This window comes from Chaetura pelagica, unplaced genomic scaffold, assembly GCF_000747805.2.
Source record: "Chaetura pelagica isolate M959 unplaced genomic scaffold, ChaPel_1.0 scaffold45, whole genome shotgun sequence".
NCBI lineage: Eukaryota > Metazoa > Chordata > Aves > Apodiformes > Apodidae > Chaetura > Chaetura pelagica.
In genome coordinates this window covers 1,453,074-1,479,480 of record NW_009953217.1, presented here as the reverse complement: position 1 = coordinate 1,479,480, position 26,407 = coordinate 1,453,074, and the positions used below count along the sequence as shown (strand labels likewise).

Below are 26,407 nucleotides of genomic sequence, written 5' to 3'. Positions count from 1 at the left end.
TCTTTCCCTCTCCCCACAGAGGACAGGAGATCTTAATCACATTAATTTGTGCCAGTTGCTTTTCGTTAGCAATGCTGCAAGTTAAATCAGCAATCTCAGGAAGGTAGATGGCAGCTTAAACTAGGCAACACTGAAAGAAATAATCAGTAAATGAGCGGAGTTCGATACCGCCGATGGCAGAACAGGCATTTCTCAGCCAGGTGCCTCTCTGACCACCTATCTCTAAAAATGTTACTGCACCTCCAAAAAGTTGCATTATTGGCTGCAAGGTGCCTGACAGCGCACAGAGCAATCCCTCCAGCACCCAAGGGGCTGATTAGCACGGGCTGTCTTTGCAACTTGATACGGCTCAGCTCAACATCAGACATACTGTCTCCAAGATGCTTGTGGCTGAGTTTCACGCTGTTTCTTCACACAAAACACTTTAATCCTTCTCTAGCATAAACACAAAAAGAATAGGTCTTAGTTTATCCAAAATAAGAAATCAAGAGGGAGAGTTACTTGGCAATTTGCATCATTATCTCTGTCTGCTGCTGCATCTTTGCTGACAGCTTATTTTTAAGCACTGAAACCCAGTTTAGGAGTTTTTCAAAACAGAGCAACACCCCTCCTGCTATGGCTGCTCAGTCTTGGAAGGAGGGAGAAGAAATATATGTGCGAGCATTGGGGGTCACTGACCTGTTTACAGCCCAGCAAGCTCGGTAGAGCACCATGAACTACCTGCATCCCTGCTTTGCAAAATCAAGGACCTTTTTCAGGTCATCTCTCAAATTTAATCAATGTCAAAGTATTTCCAGAAGCTGAGGGCAGGTCAGCATGCTCACTGGTTGAAGGAACACGGACTCCCCAGTTGTTAAACATACCAGAAGGCTTCTGAATCCAGCATCTGATCCAGAACCTTGCACTATGAGGTGTTCCCACGTACATATACACATCAAACTGCAGCTTAATCTGCAGTTGGCATGACCAACACAGTTTATCTTGCCGATTCCCGAATTTCGGGCACCTAAGCAAGCAATAAAATTTCTCCTTCCCTCCAAAGACAACCCAATAACAAAAAAAATCTCAAAGTGGGACTCACATTTTCACCGCGGTCCGTTCTGCACCAGCAGCGAGGGCCTCACCGCCCCAGAGAGCTTCACTGCTCCCGCCTCCCCCCCGCTCCTCACCTGGCACAGCTTCCACACAGAGCTTGACCTTCATCTGCTCGAGCCTAAAAGCTTCACCTCCTCTCCCTCGGGGCTGGGCTCTTTGTTAGCGACTGCCCCAGGTGATTTCACTAATTGTTTCCCTCCCCCCCGCCCCGCAGCTGCCCGGCCCGGCCCTCGGGCCCAGCTGGGCCTGGGCCTTGAGTTTCGGGCCTGCTCACCTGGGCCCTGCCCGCGCTTTTATCCTTTACCAACACTTGGAAGTCACTGAGCTCAGCTCTGCTTTCTGCAAATTATTATTAATGAATTTCCATCTTGGCTCCGGGACAGAAAAACGCCCCTTGCAGCGCGTTGTCTTTGCAGCCACGCACCCCTGGCACTCACAGCTTCCCTGGCCTGGCCAGGAGGGCTCTTCCCGGCTCCTGCGCCCCATCCCGCAGCGCAGCTTCAGAAATGTAAATCCTGGCATTTGACCCAATGTGAATGTCTGAAATAAATGATATTTTGCAGCCTGGTGGTTTCTTCCCTGCTGAGATGATAATTTACAGTGGCTCACTCAGAATTGGGATTGACGGAATTTTTGGTCAGTAGAAGATAAATTGAAAATTCCAGTGTCCGCCTCTGTGTCTGAAGCACCATGTTCTGTAGCTTCAGAAAAGTTAAATGCAAAAGCATTAGTTTTTCCCTTTTTTTAATTTCCTCTGTTATCTCTTCAAATACAGCCTGTCTTTGCAAAGACCATGCAATTTTGAAGACATGCTCCTGTTCAGCCATGAGCCAAAACCAATGGCCTCCTCCAAGGTTCCTCTGAGCTTAGGACCTACAAAGATCACAGAGAAGCACAGTGCCAAGGTTTCCAGGACAGAAAGCAAGTTCCTCCCCAGAGGCTCCACCAGCCAGGCCCTAGGCAGCAGGTATGTATGGCACCAGGCTCTCCCTTCTTTGTCTGAAGAAACATCCCAAAGGCTGGCAGGTGCTGCTGAGGCAGGAAACAGGCTGTGCCAGGAGAAGCAGGAATTATCACCGTCTCACCCAAGTCTCCAAAGCACACTCCTGGTAGCCTTATGTCTTCCCTCTTTGAAAGCAGGGGAAAACAAACCCCTCATCCTGGGAAGAACACAAATTCAGTTCTATCATGCAGCAAAGCAGCTTTAAAAATCTTCCTAAACAGTCAGGGACTTACCATATATATTAAATAAAAACTCCAGGCTCCTGTCAATTAGCATGGCTCTATCAGATGACTTCAGTGGAGATACACAGATTTACAGCAGGTGTGGATCTCAACCGAAATGCTGTAGTTGTGACCAACAAAATAGTTGAAGGAGGACTTTGGGACTTAAGATTCCTGAGCCCTCCTCCTCCCAACCAGCACAGGCCTTGCATCAGACAGGCCTCTTGTTAAACACATTGGGCCTGTCTGAACATCTTTTCCACATTTCAAATACCATCACATATATGGAACAGAACCTGGAGCAGTGGTCCTTCTTCTTTAAAGTACCAGGTCATATTATGGCAGACAGTACATCAGGTGTCTTCTCTTACAGCTTTATTTCCCCACCAGGTTGCTAATGTGGAGATTACCTGAACTCCATTAGCAGGTAACTCAGGAACTAAAAGACATCAGTAACAGGCAAGTGCTAGTAAAAAAAATAAATAAATAATCAAACAAAACCATTTTCTGTGCTCCAGGGATGTTCTGTTGCTGTTCAATTTGCTTTGGGCAAATGGCTGCACTTGAGAACCCACAGCTGAAGCCTCTCCCTTTGGCCATGCATGTGCTCATGTTGGCAGTTGTACATGGTTATCAGCATTTGCAAAGCGATTATGATGGCACAGACAAGATAAAGAGTAAGTCAGAACTGTAACAAATGACCAAGGTAATCTGCAGCATGCGTAAAATGCCCTATGTAGTTGTGAATGGCAAGAGTCCAACCCAGCACCACGGGCTGCAGCCAGTGGATGCCTGCAAGGCTGTGAAACCACCCACTTTGGAGGGTCTCTGCAGAGAGAGTTTTTTCTGATTTCAACATAATGACAAGACACTGCCACTGAGAACTGACACATAGCTAATCATCAATGAAGTCTTGCTCACAAAGCAAGATGAATTCTGCTCACAAGGTTTTATCCCCATTGCCAACTGTGTATGTTAAGTGGAGATATTCTTTTATTCACAACGCCTCAGCTGCCAAAAGCAAAGAGCAAAGTCAGGGTGTCTGGACTATAAACACTGATTCCTGTCCAGCCAGTGCTGTACCAGTATCCCAGGAAATGCTTGGGAGCCCTGAGTTCCTGGGGATGCCATCCTTCAAGCGTGCTGTAACAGGGGCCCTTCAGCACCTTAATAGTGCTCTTAAAAATGCGCTTTGAACCATTATATTCTGTGCTACCGTGGTGTATTATTTTTGGTGCATACTATTTCTTGCTCCTGTGCCATTGTGTTTTGCAGCTCTGAGCTCTAACTGCCTTTTGCACCTCAGAGACACCTGCATTTTCCTAGGAAGAGATACTGATCCCTGAGGGGTGGCTGATGCATCACTGTGCTTAGGTTGTAAAGTTGCTTAGGGTCCTCTGGAACACAGGGTGCTTTGTACATGTCAGTTGTGATTCAGTGAAACTTGCTTCCATCTGAACCTACTGTATCAATCAGAGAAGCAGCATAATTAATTATGAGTGGGCTGTACAAAAGTTGCACATATCAGAAGCAAGCATCCCGGAGCTGCTCGTGCTGATGGTAGGCATGAAGATGAACAAGATGAATAGTGACACTGCCATGAACCGTGCCTGGCTGCTGTCTTCTCCTGCCATCCATCATCATCACCACATGTTGGGTGGGATGGGAAGCAGTTCACAAAAGAAAGGTCAGAACAGTGAAAAACTTCCACATATTCTTCTCTCTTCAGAAACCGGCTTAGATTTTGTTTCAGCTGTTAGGCAGTGCATGCAGTACTTCAACACAGAAATGACAAAAGGAGCCCCCTCCCTTCAGAAAAGAGGTTAATTTGTCAAGCCATGTAAAGCATTTTAATTACAATTTGTATAACATGTATAAATAAATATTACATTCTTTCAGTCTACAATGCATACTAGGCATATCTTGTTAAAACGTCCGTCTATGTTACTGGGTGGCAGGATTGATTTTGTCCAAGTAAAAAAACAAACTACTGAGTTTAGTAATAAAATAAAGAAAAAGAAATACATGGGTAAAGACAGGACAATGCAAGTGCTTCCAGCTAACAGTCAGGACATAATACTGCTTTCCAAAAGGCTGGATTATACCATCTTCCTTTCAGTTACAAAAGGTTTTGGATGACAGTGGTTTAATCATTGTGTGGATTTTGATCTGCATCTTCCATCACTGTGAACTGGCACTGAGTCAACACAGTTCTGCCAGCTTACACAACAAATCTACAACTCTGGTTTGCATTTACTTCAGATTTATTACTGGGTTTGTATTTTTTTTAATTCAAAACATCAGCTTTACAATCTAGTCTAAAATTGTCAGTCTTCCAGCTGGTCCAAAGGAAAAAAAAATAATCTATAAAATAGGTCCAGATATTTCTTGATCTGGCTTCAGCAAGATTTCCCTCCCTTCCAACAGTGTCCAGAGGCCAGCTCTTCCAGTACAAGGAAATAAAAGTTTGGGGACAATCAATGTCTTTTTGTTTATTCTTCTTCTAGCTTTCAGAGCTTGATGAGAGTAGGTAGCAGTAGAATAAACAGAAAATTACAGAATGAAATTATGAATTCATGGACTTGGCAAAAAAAACAAAATCCAGGCTGTACATATTTGGCCTGTGACGGTCTCAGTTCCAGGTACATTTAAACTGTACCAGTGGGGCACTCCCATCAGTTGTTACTTCTAAAAGCTAACACAGAACAGCACCTTCTTCCCTTGGTGAAACATGGGAACTTTGGTAGTGGAAATGTAAAACAACAAAAAAACCCTAAATAAACAATCCAAACCTGGAAGTAAAATGAATACTTCTTCCAAATGGAACGTATTTCTACCTAGGCTGAAACAATGGAGGCTCAGGCTTTCAGAAGAGACATCACGTGGAAATGATTGGTCAATACTTATCCCTTGAATTCTTTAAATGACAGGAGATTATTTATAGCAAACTTAGGAACAAGATCCTTGTTCTTGGTCCACTGTAAATTTAGTGAATTGAAAATCCTCCTGTTTTTAAGATATTTAAAAGAAAAATACAAGAGGGAAAATTATTGTTTCAACTTACAAAGCAAACAGAAATGTAGAAATAAAAATACCAGGTAATTTCTTCCTCCTTCATATGTCATGCCAAAGACACATCTTCACTTCAAATGAAGGGATAAAAAGAAACAGCTTGAGAAACAAATCTTAAAAAGTCTCCTTGTGGATCATGTCCGTAATTGTGATGTTTTTATTAGAAATACTGACAAGTTATTGCTTGTCTCTTGCTTATTCTTTTCATGTTCTTAGATTCTCTTTCCTTTTAACAAATATTTTTTGTACTTTGAAACATTACTATCATTATTATTTGTATGGTGCATAAAACCAATTTTCACAACTTCATCCTGCCCAGTCCATCATACTGGTCATACCATTAACTTGCTCCTTTCTGCTATTTATATTCCACTTCCTAAATCCATGAGTAGCAGAATAACTGCTGGAAAAATGAAACAAGTGAAAACCGAAAACAAACCATGGACAGTTTGGCAAATTTCTTTCCCTGATTGTAAAAACTGCCTCATCATTTCTCCTGGTGATTTCTTCCCCTCCCCCTCTTCTGTCCCAATATAGACTGTAGAACTGAAGGCATCAAGGTGTGGTTAAACCCAAAAAACCAGCAAGGAGCTACACTTTGTCTTTGAACTTCTCCATGTAGTTTTGTATCTCTTTGGAGTCCCCCAGGTCCATATCCTGGCACACCCACTTAATGTCATCATCATTGCTACTTAGGATTGAGTTGACAGTAGGACAACCATCATCGGGTGGGATGGTGGTGAATGTTGTGAATTTTACCCGCTTCCGTTTAGATGTCGGTGAATGTAAAGGTTCAGGTTTCTGTTCCTTTCCCAGCTTTCCCCCTGAGTCAGCACATCTGTGAACCTGGCTCTGAATGTTCTTCTGAGCACTGCCATTGAGGAGCTGGTTGCTCTCCTCACAACCCGAGCCTCGGTCAATAATAGTTGTGTGCTCATCCTGCTGAGGTGACGCATCTGCTGTGTTCTCCAGCAGTTCTGCTTCATTTCCCAGCCAGACCCAGTCATGGGAATGTGTCATGGTGGTCTGTCCTTCCACCAAAACCTGCTTGTGACGGTACTTCAGTGCAAATGTTGCACAGTTTATTAGGAAGACTAGAATTGCCAGGCAGAAGACCCCAAGCAGAGCATACATCCCAATCTCCAGATCACTAAGGCCCCTGGGTGTCTGCACCAGGTCATTTTCCTCCATGCCTGCATTGCCTTTTGGGAGGTCTACTTGAGCAGGGAAGTTGGTGAAGTCTATAGGAATGTTCTGCAGCTGGCTATCGTCTGAGAGTTTGCTCCCATCCAGCCTATTGTTTTTAATGACTTTATTTTTTATGACAGATTTTGCTGTGGTGCTGGCTTTCCTGATGGCACCTTCCTCTCGCTCTGCTGAGGAGCTACCATAGTATCGTCCCTCCTGGCCATACCGCTCCTGATCTGACACTTTGTGCCGCCGGTCACTGGCATGGTTTTCAATCTCATCAGCATCATAATCTCCACCTTTATCAGAGTCTGCATCATTCTGGCCAAACTTTACTTTGATGTTGCCATTGCCCACAGCCAGGACACTTTTCCTCTTGGACTTCTGGCAGGCTTCAGAAATCATCATGTCCACCTTGATTAACGTGCCCTGACCTTCACCTTCTGCTGCCACAACTGGCCATTCCAAGGCAGCGTTCTGCTGGATCGAGACAACAGCTTCATCTAAGGATACAGCAGCAAGGGAGAAGTCCTTAGAGTCGTAAATGTCCAGCGGAGTAACAGAGCTGTCACTGAACTGAATCCAGGTGCTTACTACAGCTTCCTGAAAGGAGAGGAATATGGTTAAAGACAGGGTCTTAAATAAAACAGCTCATTGCAGCTCATCAATCTCTCAGCTCTGAATGGCAGCTGGAGGAAATGGAAGACAAAGGCTCTGCACTGCATTTAAAGCAAACCAAACTTCAACTGATGGGGCAGAAAATTGGTCACATTTTTCACTAAAGGTTCCACTCTTATCCTTCCTGCAAGTGTTTTGCAAAAGAACATATAAAATAATTGATATGAGATGTCCGTAATACCAAAGTGTCCATTAACAAGATGCAATTTACAGGATTTATAAAGAAAGTAATTCCTGTCATCAAAAGCTGAAAGAGACAAATCAGAAAAATTACTAGAGGCACTTGACAGAACACTTATTTTCCTTATGTTCCCCATACACAGGTGTCACAGGGAGCTGTTAAATTAAACAAGGCATAAACATCTTAGCAGGAATAAAGAGCTACCACAGTATCTTGGAAACGGTTGGAGCAGAGGATTCACCTGAAAGAAAAAGACTCAAGGAACAACTGCCATTTTGCAGGAGAGAGGTTTGTTGTAAGTAAAACATATTTTATCCTTGAGATAATGAAAAAGTCCACCAGACTCCTGTGTCAAGGAGAGGAGGATGGGGATTCTGGTATGATCTCTACGACAAAAATTCAAATGGCTTGGATTTAATTGGACTGTCTTTGTTCTCTGCAGGTAGCACTGTTAGAAGTCATTATTAGAAGCACAGACAAAGCTAGAGGTCAGCTCTCTGCCATTTGAAATCCCATCCAGACGATATAGATATTTACTTCTCCACGTCTCAGTAGCTTTCTTTGCAGGAGATTTGTTTATTTTTTCATTTGCTCCATGTCTTGCCTGTTCAGGCAGCCGATGGGCAGGCAGATTGTTGGAGTGCAACTTCATACAAACCCCAAGTTCTTCTCTTCCCAGACTTGAACCACAGATGGCCCTAATAACTTCACACTCTGGGTACATCAGAACAACTGGGCTGCAAATCACCATCAGGGAAAAACATTGCCACCTTGTCAACATCCAGCCATAATACAAATTTACAACCTAATATGGTTTTCAATTGGCTACAATTTGTTCCACTATCGTTATAAACAAAGGGAATTGCTACCCGTCTAGTTAGATTTAAAGGTTTTCAGTGAAAACAGCAAGGGGCGTTTGGCTGTGCAGAAGGTTGGACTATGCTGAATATTTGATTTCCAAAGTGTTATCAGCAAGTTCATGAAGGACTAAAAGAAGAAAAATAAGTCGTGGCACAACAGGAAAGAAGGCAAAGTTCTTGTTGATTCAAATGCACTTCAAACAGCTGAAATGGAGCGATGGTAGCTCAGAAGCAGGGCAGGATGAACTGCAAAAGGAAATTAAAACAGCTGATCTTTCATTAGAGAAACAACCCTGAAATGGCTGAACAGACAAAAACATAAAGCTGCAGGGCACAGCTTAAATTTCTATAATAGAAATCTATGGCAGAGCAAACTCAGTCGTGGGAAAGCAAAGGATTATTGCTTTAGTGGATCTGTGTAGAGAGAAATAGATGCAGCTCCTGTGACAATTCAATACCCTGTTGCTTCCCTTCTCCCTCAGGACAGCCTTGAGCACCATCCAGAGGTGTGTAAGATACACTCGTTTTTCATCAAGCTATTGAAGGCAAAGCCATCAGCATAATTTCACCAGCTATAGATATTCTTCTCAAGATACCCAGATCTTTCTTTGTTTTTCTTATCAACTCCTTTATTTTCTAATAGCCCTCAGGCACCTTTCAGGTTAAGAGGTAGCCAACATAGAAAAATTCAGCCCAAATGGCTAGAATTGGACAAAGTTGGAAGCAACTTCAAAACAACTTTTATTCTTTACACTATTTCTCCACTCTTCTGCATTAATGGTTTTATGAAGCAGAGACAGAGAAAAATGAAATGGCAGCCAGGTGAAATTTGCAGACATATGTGATTTGCTATAGATAACAGGAGGTGTGCGATAGCTTAGCTATTATTTTCAGCCAGCATTGAGGCTTTTTATTTCCAAAAGACCCTTTTTTCATAGGAAGAACCGATTTTTTCACAATGCAACATTGTCATGCTTATCCTATGGACAGTATTAATTAAAAGGGAAAGAAAACAAGTGAGAGAAAGAGGGGCAGAATCTCAAATCTTGCCCAAGTATTTTGTATCAGCCCAAATATTCTATTTGGCAAGAGATGATCTCTTCTCACTCACATTGTTAAAGGAAAGCTGAAGGCAGGGGGAGGAAGGAAATGTCCCAAATTATTGTAAATTCTGAAAAGCTAAAAAAAGAATGAAATAAAGAAAGAAATTATTTAGTACCACGTCCTTCAAAGAGCTGTTTCTGCAAATCCTATATAAAGCATCAATAAATCCCTACTGAATCTCTGACAAGGTCCTCCAATTACTATCAGCAGGTGAAGATGGATTGGAGCTTTCTTACCTGCAAAGTTGCTGCCCCTAGTCTGATGCCCTCAACACTGAGGTGACAAATACTTGTGTTCATTAATTACAGAGCATAAACAAATAGTTTGAGGGATCATCTGGCTCTCCAGCCTTTCTTTCATCCACTTTTTCTCTCTCTTTCACATATCTATCCGCACACACACACAATTACACACCCAGAACAAAAGAACCACAACAACACATTAGTGCCAGTGCTTCTTAAAGAAAAGGATGATTTATACTGTAACTGTGATGATGTGAAGTGAGTCAGACAATGTACATTAGATCACATTAATGACAACAAAATCCAGTCCGGAGGAGATGAAGAAATTACTTTCCACAACCACTATTGGTTATCAAATGTCAGCTTTCCCTAAGCACATTAAAAACTGTATTTATCAAGACACATTTTGTCTGCATTTTCCCTTTTGCTTTTGCTGTTCCCTTCCTTCATTCCAGGTATAACTACAGGCCAGATCAGACACTTGGTTGGTTCTTCTTGCTCTGCTGCAGTTCCACCACTTTTTCTGGCCTTGACTTACCTTGCTGCTTATCAGTCCAAAGATGCCACTTGATAAATCTTCTTGGATAAACTTGCATTTTGCTTTCTATTAGCAGTTTTATCTCCCTTGTGTTCTTCAATACTTCACAAAAAAACAAGCTGGGGACAGCTTGATGCCAGGGCATGGTGTCTTGTATTCTTAAAGCAAAAGAGGAGTAAAGTGTGTAGGACCGGTAGCATTTTAGAGAATTCTGCTGCCTAGAAACATCGATCTGAGAACTGATCAGTATATTTTATTTTATCCTATGCCCTGAATAAAGAGCCCTTTTAATAGTCTTCATTCTCTGAAGCACAAATAAAAGTATCTGTGAGTAAGTCCTCAGTTGCTGGGGTCAGCTGCAACAGTCCTGGAATTAGGCAGGACACCAAAGGAAAAAAAATAGATGGCTGGATGGCTCTGCAGAAAACATGCATCCCTCCCTCAAATAAAGGCAACGGAATACTGTCCTCAGCAGCTTCTATCAGGCCAGCTCTGATTGTTCTGTCTGGGGACCTGAATGCTGAAATGCATTTCCCTAGCAATTTTAGCACATGAAATATCGAAGTATTACATGTGCATTTATTTTCAAGCCTGTGACCTGTGTAGTAAAAATTTGGCTTGATCATTATGACGTGGCAATGAAAGGCAGCCAAGACTCAGATCTTAATTTGAACTATGCATTCCCCTAGCATGCACTTCTTTCTCTGCTTTTTGTCCAATCTGCTAATGTGATATTCCTTTCCAGGGGGGATTTGCTTGTATTTGCAAGTGAAGAATTCAGATTCTAATCTAACAATACATCCTTTCTCCCTTTCCCATGCTGCTTAGTTCCTTTACCATACTTGTGAGCCATTACATTGCTCTGTCAGTTTGAAGAATATATAAATAAAAATATCTGTTATTTATCTGTGAGGTGCCAATAACAACTAGAACTAGTTCGCTTGACGGACACAAGTTAAAACAGGTCAGTATCATGTCAATCCAAAAGGCAGGGACACACAAACAACTCTAGGTTGTCACCCTGATTCGGGTGGGGCTGAGCACCCTCACCTCCTATCAGAGTGAGAGCTGACATTTTGGAGAACATTCCCTGAGGTTGCAGATGACCTCACAGGGTTGGGTCTCGTCACTGATGTCACCAGGAGCTACACATGTGAAAAAGAATGTGGCCTTTAGAAAGTGCTAACATTGCTCTTTTTTCCCCCTAAGAAAATATCTGCAGTTTCCTAGTAGCACAGAGAGATATATTAATACACACAGCTATTTATGAAAGCTTTTCTTTTTTCTTTCTTTTATTTTACCCACCCTCCCATTTCAGTCCATTATACCACATTAAATACCCTACAGTGATGAAAAAGCTATGATATGGCTGAGTTTCCCTGCAGTGCCAGCTGAAATTGAAGAGTTCTTGAAGCTCACTCAGATCAGAAAACACTTAAAACACTGTAGGTTTTTTTAATCTACAGTTTGGAGAAGCCTTAAAGATGGCAATGTTGATTTTAACAACCATCAGCAAAACAAATGCAACAGCTTTTCTACCTGAGCAGATGGCCACTAAAAATAGACTGCTCACAGCTACAGTTTCCAAATTTTCAGAAGATATTTCAACTTTGATATTTAGAAGTTGGTCAACCTACATTTATTTTTAGGCACCTAAATCACTGATTCACTTTTCAGTGCCAATGAGCTCCCCATTGTCTTAAGAGAACAAAAGAAGGTATGGGCTCAGCATCCCTCAAGGTCACCTTAGGTAATTAGTAGCTCAACTATAGATAAAGGTATTTAAATGAAGGAATCCAAGATAAAAAATTGTAGTTTACCCTCTTTAGATTGCTAAGTACTTGGAGAAACTGCCAGCTTTTCAGGACCTGGTGTTCTGGCTGTTTTGTGGTACTTATGCAGACACTGTGTGGTCACTATAATGAAGTACCTAATCTAGTAATTATGTTCATTGAAAGGAAGTCATAGAAAAAATACTAAATTCATTCCTATAATATTGAAAGATCTGCAATGGCACAATCTAGATACTGCTTTATGCCTCCTATTGCACTACACAGACATACTGCTTAGTCTCCTCGGGACAATATTGTGCCTGCCACAGCACCAATTACCCAAGGACATTTGCTAATCCGTGTTGAAGCTTGGCTATTGAAGGTGCTAAAGTGGAGCCAAGGAAAACATTTGACTAAGGACACATTGACTGTTTTTTTTTTTCCATGTGCCAATGCTGAGACATAGACAGTCATTCCTGAGAAAAATAAAATCTTCAGCTGTCTTAACTGTTATTTTGTTTTTCAGTTGCACCCAAAAGGTTTGCCCCTGATATTTAGGCCTTTTTATAAACAGTCAGTATCTTCAGTGAGCATGATGCAGTGGGCCCAGGAAGAGGAGAGGAGGGACAGCAGCATCCCACACTGCCCAGCAGGACCAGAAGCAGAAGGCACTGCTCACATTGACCCTGATGTGTCCAGTCACTTCTGCATCAGAAATGTGCCACTCGGAGGAAACAGAAATTACCTCGCAAAAGAACATCAGCTTCAACCAAATATTTCACAAAAATCATTCCATAACACAGATGCTTGGAAAAACAATTTTTAAAACTCCACGTTTACACATTTTTTAGTCTTTTGCATTATTTAATAACTTGCCAATGTTATGCCATGTCATATCATATTGCTGTGCACAATGCAATGGGAGATGTCCTGTCATGCACTGCTGACATGCCCTGTAAATATGTGCCATAACCTGATGTTGATAAATGTCTTTGCATTTTCAGGACAGATCATCTATATATCTGAGAAGTTGACAGTGTATCTGTGCTACCTTTCCAGATTCACAAGCTCTTTAATCTGCAATCAAAGCTATGATTGTTCCAGTGATGCTGCAGGACAAATGGTGCTCTGTCCTACATAACAGAATTGGGTTAGGCTTGCTTTAGCTTTTGCTTTTACAGTCTTTGTCTGAGGACAATATGTCAGACATGGTTTCTAAGCCCTGGAGAAGGGTATAAATGGGTTAATTACATAAGATTCTTATGTTTACAGGATGCAGTAAATGGAACAGATGGGCAGCATGTCCTTCTAGTTTTGACATATTCCTGTTACTAAGTTATAAAACAATCTAAATTATTTTTATGTTCCAGAAAATTAGGTAACTATAATCATGAAAATGGGCCATAAAACCTGACTTGAGAGCTCTCCCTATCTATGTTAGATTAAATACAGTTTTTCTGTGAGAGGGACAGTTGTGGATAGAGTTAATTGCATGATCCCCAGTCTCACTCCTCAAATCAACTGACTGAAAGAACAATGAATATAAAGCTTGTTCCACTGCTACTGACCCTTATTTTTAATCTGTTCCAGGGCAACTGTTTGCCTTGATCTGACAAAATGAGAAGAGAATTCCAGAGTACCTCTAGAGGAAAGTGAGTGACATGGACATGGACTACACCTATTCTTTGAAGTCTAACTCGTTACAAATTATCACCTACACTTCATGTTGATAAACCCCTGTTCCATCTCAAAAGGCAGCAACAGTAAACAGGGAGTGTACAATACCTGCTTAGGAGTATGAAGCAGCTCTTGGGCAACAGTTGTAGCCACAATAGCCCGACTACTTGCTGCACTTGGCTGAAGAAAGAGTGAAAGCCCAGCCACCAGCTGGACTCCAAGGTCTGTTATGGTCACTTTGTCATCTAGCACAGTCACGGTCTTCTCTGCCAGGATGGAGTCAGACAGGGGAGACAAAACCTTTGGAGAAACACAAGAGAATCAACTTAGGAAAAAGCTGATAAATTAAAATAAGCTTTCTTAAGATCATAATCCCTTCTTCTCCCTAAAGCTTTATGCATGGAAATGAAATGGCAGAGCATTCTGTTGGATTTATGACCCCACACAGGTTCTCTGATGGCAGTGGCAGAACGTGGCAGTCTAGAGCACAGTACCTGTATCGTTGTCATTCCCACTTCACGTCCGATCAAAATCCTGCCTTCCTGTAGCTTGGCAATGTGAGGATCCTCCAGTTTCATAAAGTCCACCACCAGGTCTGTAATGTCAAACTGCCAATCTGAGCCCAGGAGGTAGCTCAGCTGACCCCACGGGCTAGAATCCTCAGCTACAAATTGTGTGAGGACTCGCACCATGGCATGTTGGTACTGCAGAGTGCAGCCTCTTCCCTTCCGCTCGTCCTCATCCTCATCATCACTGTCTCTGGTAGGTCTGTTTTCAAAAAAAAATAAAGTATGAAGAGATGTTTTTAAGAACATTAGGGAAAACTAGCATTAGAGGGCTAATGGAGAGTACCTTCTTAAAAAGCAGCTCTGCCCCCTGTTGTGTTGGGCCCAGTGCTGATTCATGGCTACCTTTCATGATGAAGGACCATACTAACAGACTATCTTCACCCAAGATGGTATGTCTTAACAGTATCTCTAAGTGGAACTTAACAGAGCACCACACTGCATTCTGTTGCTCAAGACAGACATATGCACTGAAACAAAACTCCCACAAATTTTAAAACTGTATTATATCTGCAGATATCCAGTGCAAAGTTGGGGATTTCAGTACTGCTGCTCCTCAGGGCAAGATGCTGCCTTTTGGGTGCAGGTTCTGCTGCTCTTCTTGCTGCGAGTCCAAATTAACTCCATTCATTTTAGCCAAGAAATTTAGCAACTCAAACCCACCTCTTGTTGGAAACAACAGGGACCCGCCAGCCTTTTATTTGGCTCAGTTCTGTGTCCGAAATGTCAATCTGAAGGGGCAGGCGTGGAACCCAGACTGTGATTTGCAGAGGAGCACTCAGATACTGGTACGTGAAGCTCACCAGCGCATTCACCTTGCCTTTCATTTCTTTGCCATTGACAAAAACATAGTCACATCTGTCAGAAACCTAAAGGGAGGGAAGTGTGAGAGAGAGAAGAAAAGGTAATCACTGTGACAAAACAAGCACAAAGTGTAACCCTGGCATCTCAAAAATAAACAAAAAGAAGGCTCCCGCCTCTTTATGCATGTTAATGATGGCCTTTTACAATTGGAGCAGCTGAACAAATAAATCTTTCATTGGCTCAGGAGGCATAATTATGCTGGAGATGCCTAAAGACTAGATACTATTTATCTGTTGGTAGATTTTCTGATTGTTATTCAGTGAGCCACTAGCTGATCACGGCGCTGTGGAATTTATAACAACCAAGCTCCTTCAGGGAGTGGTCAAGACAAAACCAACAAACTAAAACAGGTCTCAGTGGAGGCAAGCAGCACATCAGAGCTCTAACTTGATGAGTATCATCAGGGGGTGATGCTGCTTTCAATCTTCATGACAAAGCTGTCTCTGGAGTGGATTTCAACCACTGAAGAGTAAAAAAAGTCTACACATTTCCTCTACAATAAACATTATGCGTTTATAAATGTTTACAGTTTGATTAAAGCTGTGAAGTATTTCTAAACACTGCAGTAGATTTATCATTAACATGTAAATGCTGTCCTGAAAAATAAGCAAGCATCATCACAGTCATGTAAGAGTTATATCAGTAATCACTTCTTTAATCAATGTTGTAATTTACAGACCATTGAGTTTTCTCATTTATTACGTTACTGAGTACTAGTGATAAAATCACTTCTGAATATATAAATCATTAAGAGGGATGCAGATAGTATGAAGTGACTCCATGTGATAAAGTCATTGTCATATCTATTCCTAAAGGTGTCATAAATGTCTGGGGAAATCCTGTGCCACATTAATCACACATTAAGTGGCGAGCAGTGGGAGCTGTTACATTACTAAATGAGCTGGTATGTCTGCAGAAATTAACAGTAAACCCAGTTCTTGCTCCATCCCATCAGAATTCTATCTCATCAGCCATAACAAGGATCATTAGTGGTGACAATGTGTCTCTCCACCTGAACATATATTTATATTATCATCTGCTCTGAGCCTGGGGGAGAAGACCCTATGTCTGGAGCATTTGACAAGGCAGCTTCACATATGGCTCTTTTTTCCTTAGCCCTGTGTGCCTTCCAGCAGAAGCTGTTGGGAGGCTCTTCAATAAGATCTAATTTAATTCTGCTTGGAGCAGCAGCCGTTGCCATCCTGACACTGGTTCCATCCTATTCATTTCTATGGAGTTTATTCCAAAGGTTAATGAATGAAATTTCTGAGTTGATTGTGCAAGTTGGTTATTTATGCACATACTAATGTGCTGATAAAAGATTTCTGATAACATACTCAGCTTCAGATTGACCAGGTCTAGTCTAGATGTATGATTTAATGTTATCTAAAGCCCAGTGTTGCCAGTAACAGCAAATGTGACAGTCAGGGAAAAAAACACAATAACAATAGTAGCAAAACTGCAATTCCTAAATGATTCTGGGCTGAGATCCAATCTCCATCTGTATTTGTAAAGCTGCTATATGCATTTATGGGTATTTGACAAACAAATGGCTAAACAAATACATACAGCATCCTAAGGAGGTAGCTACCACGCAGCCTTTAAAATTGCTAAGGATAATATTTATTACTGGGCATGCATCAGCAATAGTGGCAGGTCTTTATGAGTTGCATTGAGAAAAACATTACTCTCACCAAGTACAAGCACAGCTAATGTCCTTACATGTGCTCTTTCTTCTGTTCCTGTATTTCTGATGAAGAGGTAGCACACAAAGGGTACAGGAAGAGCAAAGCTTGTACTGCACTCTATGATTGTACGCATTTTAACTATGGTGCTTTCAGGTATCCATTTTCAGAGGAACATTGATTGTTTTTGTCAGAGAAAGGCAACAGGCTTCCCAACTAGAGCTACACAGGGGCTGAGGGGGAGAGGGCAACAGTCTCTCAGTGTCTAATTCACAATGTGAGTGTGCTCTCCATACCTACAGGACTAAGGAAACTCCTTCTCAAGAACTACTCAGTTAAAGGCATTCCATAATCTACAGCTTCTGCAAGCAACACAGGTCAGCTAAGCCAACCTATAGTGGGCTAAGCAAAATGAGAGCAAGTGGGTTTGCTTCCCTTGCCCTCAACTCACACAGTGCCACCTAGAAAAAAATCAATGAAAAGGATTTCTTAGCATCAGAGAACAAATCCAGGTGTATCAATTTGGCTACAATTTACAAGCCATGTGTAAAGCCTGATTTGCTAAGCAGATGTCCCTCCCAAAAAAAGGGTAGGGATTATGTGGCACATCACCAGAGCCCTTTGGTCAGAATAACTCGGATGGAAATAAAATCAGTCAACTTGTTTCTGGAGTTATTCAAAGCAGACTTGGCAAAACTATTTGGATCTGTTCTTATATGGGGTTATAAGAGATGGAAGCACAAGACTGGTAGGTAGGGACAACCCAAAACACTGTAACATGGAACCATGGAGGAAGGACAGAGGGAGATTAAAAAAAGGAATAAATTAAATTGGATCACATTAGAACTGAAATATTTTTACCTTAAAAAGGTGCATTTGTTCAAGCATTTTTGATAGATAAAAGTATCTCTCTGTGCCCCTCCTGAGTTTTGCAATGCTTTTGGAAGGTCACTGAGCAGTACAATGACCAGCTCTCACCTGGGGGTCCTGCCCACAGTAGTCAAAAGACGTTTCTAATAGAGGCTGGAGACTCTGTGAACAGCATCTGTCTCTCATCTTCTGTGGTATTTATGCTTTTGCTATGAAAACATTTTCCCTCTGAAAGTGCTTTTTATCTTTGGCATCAGAAAAAGTGAGAGATGATGAAGGGAAAGTCTGCTTAGCCACTACCTTTAAGTAATTATTTTTTTTCCTGTTCTGCCTAGCAGATCAGCAAGAAGTTTTGCATTTTAAAGAGCTTTCTGATGCTATTTCAGCAGTTTCTTTCATTATTAAGCTACTCTCCCCCTTTTTTCCCCTATTTTTCTAACTTCTGTCTCCAGATTAAAACTAAAATAAAGAAGCTAGACAGCAAATGACAGGTCTAAGCACAATTCCCTAGAGGTTTCTTCTTTGTCTTCCTTTTTTCTAGCACTTTATTTTTGTGCCCCTTTGTAACAAAGTGCACTGCCTTTCCAAATGAATTGGTTTCTCTCTGCAACAAATCACATTTTATTGAACTGAGAGAGAAAACTACCACCTGGAAATCAGGAGAGTCACTCCTGAATCACTACCTATGGAACTGTGTGATCTGGGGAGTGAATGTACCTTTCCATCAGGTAAGGAACAGATGGCTGCAGTGAATATTAAGGAGATTCCTAGTACCCTCACCAGTTAAATGCAAAACTTCTGGGTCTTCCTTTACTTACTCCTTTCAGATTAAGGTCTTGATCCCACACAATCTCTGTATTGCAGAATTGCAAGAAAGAAGCATGAGCTGCTTGAAGTCACCATGAAAGATGTGACCATGGATGTGAACATGTCCTGCCTTGGAGTCTGCAGCCATAAAGAGGCTGTTGACACTTCTCTAAGAACATCCCTATTTTGCTGGGTTAAATTCCACTACAGATTCCTGCAAAATCTTCATTCATTTACTAGCAGAGGCAGGCAGTTTACAAAAGACAAATTTCATGTCAAATATAAACTAAGACTGTCTATCAAAAGATGATGAATTCAAAACACTGTCTGTTCCGCTTTGTATCTGTTGTACACGGGAGTGGAAAGAACGACTTATCAGACCTAAAAATAAATGAGTGGTACTGTCTCTGTGAGTCTAGTCTAAGTTTGCTTATTCTCCTAGTGGTTTTTCACCTCTAGAGACATCAGCCCATACCAACAGGTCTCTGTCTCAGGACAGTTCTGAAGGACAACAAGAGAAGGTACTGATACACCAATCCTCTCAAGTTTCTGAACACTGTAAATTTGTGAGGCATCTGTCCATTTTCTAGGTCAAAGTCTGTGTGGTTTGCCCTTAATTAAACATCCTGAGATGTGAAAAATCTCAGACTGAACAGAAATGAGGAGATAGGATAATGGTAGATGTCCTGCTTGTGTTCATCAGGTTCAGAATCTTGTATTTTAATGTGTAAACCAATTTACCCATTTCTGTTATACTAATGTAGATGTTACTAAAATATTCAAAGGTTACATAAATGTTTAAATATTTATGAAAGCACTTCTATGAGCAAAAAGATTTTTCCACTATCTCTCAAAAGAATCTCAATTTGAATGAAAAGTTTTACAGGATAATTAGTAAAAAATAGTGATTTTCAAATACTTGACACTTCCAGGATTTCAGCTCAGTTTCATCACTCTTACCTACCAGAAGGGCAACTGAAGCTCATGGAGGTTAAGCTTTGGGAACAGTAATTCATTCCATTAAGGAATTCAGAGCACCAGAATGACTGAACCACAGAATATACTGACTCTTTCATATTATATAGAGCATACTAGACAGTGATAATCATCAACAAGCTTTCTGAACAGTGTTTGGGGATTTTCTATTATTCATGTTCTTGCTATAGAATTTCTTCTGAGATTTATTTTTTTTTCAACATCATTCTCTGTAGAAAGGGAATTATTCTTTATTAAATTCTAGAGGTTTTGAGAGATACTTTATATAGCTCTCTAGCCTTGATTCCAATTAAAGACTATGCTTTTACATAAAGGAAATCCTATGCTATGTGAACATTAGGTGATGGTCACTGCTTCATACAAAGGATTTCAATGCTTGGCTACATAATCCTGAACATTCAATAACCTACTACAGGAAAATGGAAGCTGTCTCAAGGCCCATACTATTAATTTTTTCATGTTAAATTGTTTAAGTCTGATAAGAATTGAAGCTTCAGACTTGAGTTCTTCCATGATCTCTAGAATGGTATTTACAGCTTTGTGACACTGTTAGAGCAGGCTTGAAACTGGAAGTATCCATTACAAGAGTTGCTAATTGCTAGTGTGACTTGACTTGCCAGAGCCATCCCTTGTTCCCAGTGACTTCAGTTGGAGCTGTGCTCAGAGACTCTGAAAGGGAGGCCAAAAGCTCCCCTCCTAGGGTGAGCATAAAGGTAACTACTGCAATGCAGACATAACACTGGTAAGACAGTCATCTTAATAAATGAAAGGCTTGGTTTTTCACATTACGTGCAAGAATAACCTTCAGAGTTTTTTTTACCTATGAACCACCAAAAGAACAAGAATTAGCTTGTTTCTTGAAATAGTTGAAGACTTTACTCCCATTCTGGAAACACTGATGAGGGAACAGGGCAGGTATTCCACTTTAATAACTGATTTCAGCCTCATTCTACCTCTAGCATCCATTGGATAACATGGCTTGTGTGCCGGTGTTGCTTTGTGCCTGTGAACAGCTGCCACATTCCCAGTGTGGCTTCAAGCCCTGCCATCAGTCCTAAGGCAAAGCTCCCAACACCCGCACCAATAACCCAGAGATCAGGCCCTGAGTGCTGAAGAAGAGGAGAGCTCTGTCAAATCAGGGCCAGAGCTTAGAAGCAATTTGGACACTGCTGAGAAGGGTTCTGCATTTTCAGTATCAGCAGCCAGATTAGCAAAACTAAGCAGAAAACCCCCAAAGCTAGGGAGCATTTCTTAGGGAAAAGGCTGTGTATTAACTTATCTCATTACAAAGACTTTGCTGGCAGCTTTGCAGAGCAGAAGCAGTACAGTTAACTAACGGAATATCATTCACTTCAACAGAACGGAGACAGTAAAAGAAAGGGGCACAAAATGCCAGCTGAGACTGCAGGGCATCTATTTGCTCCCAAATGACCAGCTTGTGAAGCTCAACTGGAGCTGTGCTGAGCCACAGGAGCTCTCTGTAGCTCTCACCATCATGTAAAACAAAATCTGTCTTGTTTTGTGCACTCTCAAGACAAGTAATTTCTGAAAATGGGGACAAACAGAGTTTGGCTCCTACTCACTAGGGATTTGCCAGACTATCTATGCAGCATGGACCCAAATATCTTGCTTGGCAAAGCAGGATCTTGGGGCTGGATGCAGGGACTTTTAATTTCAACTGCACACTTTGGACTGCAGGTGTACAGTAGAGGACATCACAATGCTTCTCATTTTCTTGCTTAATATTTCTCTGCAATATAAAAATTTGCAATGTGTAAATTACAGCTATTGGCAGAAAAGGAAAGGAGAAGCAAACTATTTTTTCTTCTGACTATTATTCAAAAAGGTCTGGAGAAAACTGCTTATCTGCTCATCAAACCTATAGCTGTCACAACATTTCTCTAATTCACTTTCCTGGTCTTGTTCTTGCAGCTTTGAAGTTGATTTTGAAGCACTTTTTGTGGAACTTGAGGCACTGTCTGCTTTGATTTTTCATTTGGGATGTATAGGTTCTCCATATGACACCACTAAGGCAGGCAGTGAGCTGGGGGAAGGCATGAGATGACAAGGAAAGAAGTCTGCAAGGATATGGTTTGAAAGGTTCTTTAGCCGCCATTGAGACTTTTGCATACCATGAGATGGCAAGGCATTTACAGCTTTTATGGCTGGATTTAAACATCTCAGACCATGTCAATTTTGAGTTTCAATTTCCACAGAGGCTGACTGCTTGGGGAGTAGTGCTGTACATCAATGATAGAACATCTGCTGTGGAAGCTCCAGGTATTGCTGGCCATTACACTGTATTTGCATCTGACAGGGAGGTGTGGTAAAGCTTCATTTTTCTAAAGCTCCCCTGAAGTTCTTCCCCTCCACTGATGTATACTGATCCCAGGAAGTCACAGGACTACGAAAAGTATGGAGGAGGGCAAAGATATGGACTTTCTATTTGCAATTCTGTTTGGAGTATAACATATCATATCAGATATATCATAAGAAAAGTCTACAAAGTCAAAGACTTCAGAACAGCAAAACATGGAATTTCCATGCTGTGACTTTCTTTCCTGTTTTTAAAGCTTTTCAGTTTCACACAAATCACAGGAACACACAGTGCCAGAAGAGGAAAAAGGAGGCATCAGAGAAATAGGCGGCTGGGTTTGGACTCACAAAGAGGTACAGCTTCTGCTTTCCAGTGCATTCAAGGCTACATGAGGGTGTGGTGAGTAGGAACTGTATTTGCAGTCCACCAGCTGCCAAACAAACTTCAGAAAGGCCATTAATCGTGGCCCTTGGGGGTATCTGGACCATGCAGTGGATGTGACAGAGATCCCACGCTTGATCTGAGCCTGCTGGTGTGTCCCCACAGCCCCATGCAGACAGCCACGCTGAGGACCCAAAAGCAGTGGGTGCTGTGGCTCTGCTGGCTCTCCACACAGTGTCACACAGCCTGAGCTTTCAGCTCCTGACTCTGGAGCTATCCATGGGAGGCCTGGGAAGCCTGGGAATGAGCACACAGGCACCTTATGAGGAGGAGTCCAACTTTTCTATAATCCTTTCAGAAAGTTATACAGCTACTTTATTTTTTAAAATGAGAGTATTGCTACAATTTTGACTGTGTGGGCTGAAGTATCTGAAAGAGGCAATAACCCCCCAGGAGCAGCTGCCTGCCCATTACAGAGGAGGAGGACTGGCAGTAGCTACTGTTGCTTAGATTGACCCTTCCATGTTTCACTGAATCTTGCAGGACTGCCATAAAACCACAGAATAGAACATTTCATTAAACTGACCTCACAGATTATGGCCTGTCTATTATTAGACCACACTGGATTTCTGGAATCCCCATCTAGCATGACTTTGCATTTCTGCCTTTGTTTTACAGGGTTGAGTTAGGACTGAGACCTGTTTTAAACAGAAGTTTATCTACCTACTCGTTATTCAGCATGCTCAGCTCCACAACAGTTGCATCTAGCTAACAAACTCCAAATGGAGTTTTATTTGACCTAAGTAAAAAATGAGCAATAAATCAATAGCATTATATTCACTGTAGGAGCTTTTTATTGGAAGTTAGTGTTCCTCCTCAATCAACATAGCTGGTAGGAACAAGCAGTTCTTTCCAGCCAGCCCCTTGTTTTTATTTTCTTCTATAACCTGCACTAAAAACATAACATGAAGCCCTAAATCCTCTGAGTCTTGAAGGCTTTGCAATAAAGCCCCATACAAAGAATATATGTGTGTGCTGAGGTGCAGAAATGAAGTGCAGGTTTGGATGCAAGCAAGTAGATCAGGAAGCAGCATCTGGTGCTACCACAGGACATTGTTCCCCAGCAGCTGTGGGGAGAAGGTGATCCCCATTCAGGTCAATATATTTACAGAGTGTGGGGACCTCTATTCTCACCAACCAAACACCAGCCTTGCTTCTGCAGGGATAACCACACTTTTCTAGGTAGGGCTAGTACAAATAAAGGGCAGGGTAACTTCCCTTAGTGGTGGGAGCCACCAGGTCACAGAGGTGTGGGGCTGACAGTCCGACTTGATGATCTTGAAGGTCTTTTCCAATCTTAATGATTCTATGAAGTCTGACATCCAGAGAGCAACTGACCATGCTGCCCCAGTATGTAGCCACTGAATTAGGTCAGAGTGTTGTTCTATTTGGTGCTAAAAATATGGTGAAAAGTAAGATCCATAGATCTTACTTTGGTTAAGACTTCTGGTTTTGTTTGGGTTTTTTTTCCTGGGATAGCCATGGTACAATGATGAAACACTAAGGAGCCTGAGGGACTGTCCTCATACCATTCAAATTCTAGAGTGAGCTTTCCTGATGGCTTTAATGAGGGCAGCACTTTAATGAGTACAGGATTGAGGCTTAAGAGTTGGATTCTTTAATAGCTGCCTGTAGCTCAGCCTCTCAGCTTCCAGCTGCAATCAAACTACTGCCAGAAAAACACAACTTTTAATAAAAATACCTATAGATACTGCAAAGTAGTGGTTCATCTGCACTGTGCAAACAGTGCTTCTGTATTTAGTTTTAAAATCAATTTCAAGTTTTGTAAATACTGGAAAGCGCGGAAAAGCAGGGAAATGTCTTTGTAGTTAAATAAACAACGGAAGAGGCTGAAACAGCTATTTGTGTAAGATTTGGTATATTAAGGCAATAGCAACGTATTATCTAAATAATGAAGTGCTGATGACTTTTCCTTAGTAAACAGGGTGTTGTGATACGGTTCCAGATATATAGTTTACAAAAGAAATTACTACAATTAGCACACAAGTATTTATTGATCTCTTAGGAATATATACATCTGTCAGCTTCCTGGCTGGCAAACTGAGACATTCCTGCATCATGTGTTACACAGCATCCAGACTGACCTTTAATCTGCATAAATTCACAAATGAACAGCAGACATTTCAACATGAGTGCGTCTATTTAGCAACAATCAATTTCATTTCATAAACTGTTTCTACCACAAATGGCCAAATCTCTGCAACATTTATGAATCCTAAACGAGTATTTCATGAGGATGCTCCCTGATATCAGCAGTGTTCACAGCAAAATTACTCATGTGTGTAAATGATTACTGGATTGGGCTTTTAAACAAGATCTGTAACCTTGACAGGTGTCTGCAAGTCCTATCACTAGTGCGGTGAAAGTGTGGATACCAGCAGTAGTTCCAGCCCTTTCTAGCTATTAACCATAAACCCCTCAGCCAGATTTTCAGCCCCCAACAGTTCAATGTTGCTTTGATCTGGGATTTTGTTTCAAGTTACTGTGATGAGAGAGGGACAGCTGTGACACTGTCCTAGATTTTAGCTTCTAACAGAAATTCCTGACCTTCTTGCAGTGGCCTCTACCTGCCATTAATGTCATCCTCTACACAGAAGACCCCAGGAAACCAAAAGCCCACTCATCATTACCAGCTACTGAGGAACACCTTGAAGGCAAGATTTGTGTTTCTGTTTCCAGTGACAACCACAGCAGCTGCATGTGTGAACTGATGCTATCTGAAACCATGTTTTGAGCTGAATATATCTCAAAGCTATTAATGCCTTTTAAAAATGAAAAGAAACTAGTAAATAAGGTCAAGGTTAATACACCACAACTAATACCCAGCTTTTAATTTACCAATTATGAATAACAGCAATAAAATAAGCACTTAATACCATGTTTACAGCATCCCCTCATGCTGCAGCAATGGGATAAAAGCTAGTCCAAGAATGATGAAATACAAACCCAAAATGTTTTCAGTAGCTTCTGAAATACACATAGCACTGAAGGTTTTGGAACTCAAGTTATTTTAATGGAAAAAACATCTTTTAAGTTCATAAGCATTATCAAGAGTTTTCAATCTGGAAATGACACAAGATATTGTAAGACTCCTGAAATTGCTCTTCACAGATTGAAACTGCTTCTGTTCCAGCAGGCAGGTGACCTGGGAACCTGGAGCAGAATTTGCTCTTGAGCAAACTGCACAAAAGCACCAGCAAAAGCAACTACATCCCACTTGAGTTTCCAGGAGATGACAAGGAGCCTGCACATGCAACTGCAATTACTATTAATGGATCCAGATATATGGATCCTATTGGTAATTTCAGCTTAGCAAAGTAAAATTTGGCTGTTGCTTGATTTTTAGTGCCATAATAAATTGTGTCTGCTTTTAAAAGGTTGAACCACTGTGTGAAGGTCTAGAGCATTCAAAGACTTTTAAAGTTCATGAAATCAACTGTAAATTTGGAAGTTAAGAGCTGAAACTGAGACTATAAAAAAAGTAAAAGGAGTAGTAGTCAGCAGATTAAGACGCTGTACACTGAGCTGCCTCCAGAGCTGGCTTATCACCTGGGAAACTATTACCTGTTCCCTGCAGATATATCTTAGGTTTAGATTTCCACTGGACTCTGTTACTGAAAATAATGTAACTGCAGCCAAACGGAAGGCACAGTAAAAATTAATATAAATAAGCTTTGATCTGATGGACATTCAAATTGCTGGGCAGTAACATTACCCATAGGCTCTTTACACGAACCATACAAATGGAACCATACACTCTTTATTTGATGACTAAATATTACAGGCCAAGTGCTAAAAGGCACAATCAATCTTCAACTTCTAGTCTAACTCTGTATGTTTGCCTGAATCCAAAGTTACAAAAAATTCCACACAATTAAAATAAAACAAAAATATCTGTGTGATATAATATAAAATCTAATATATTTAAGTATTAAATATCTCTCATCAGTAATGTTTTTTCCTTGTGCTTTAAATTAATCTACAGGCTTTCATACATGTTAATATGTTTTGGTTCTGCATGTTGAGGATGGTCGGGAACATGAACTGTAAACCCATGCAGACATTCTTTGTTGAAGATAAAATGATCTTTTTCCTAATAAATATGATTTATCATGACTGGATTTTTTTTTTAAACAGAAAGGTTACTCCCAACGACGTGTCTAAAACAGTATTTTAGAGAGGGAGATGATATATACACAGAATTTAACA

The 26,407-nt window shown here is 41.2% G+C and overlaps 1 protein-coding gene across 1 annotated transcript in view; it reads right to left on the bottom strand.

Moving 5' to 3' along the window:
* Nucleotides 1–5,982: 5,982 nt before the first annotated feature.
* TMEM132C (transmembrane protein 132C) overlaps nucleotides 5,983–26,407 on the bottom strand; it is a 196,168-nt gene continuing 175,743 nt past the window's right edge. Inside the window, exons 7-10 of the mRNA XM_009997683.1 lie at nucleotides 14,861–15,066; nucleotides 14,126–14,399; nucleotides 13,740–13,931; nucleotides 5,983–7,182 (exon numbers count right to left, since the gene is read on the bottom strand). Coding sequence (XP_009995985.1) covers nucleotides 5,983–7,182; nucleotides 13,740–13,931; nucleotides 14,126–14,399; nucleotides 14,861–15,066 — 1,872 coding nt within the window. The remainder of the gene's footprint in view (nucleotides 7,183–13,739; nucleotides 13,932–14,125; nucleotides 14,400–14,860; nucleotides 15,067–26,407) is intronic.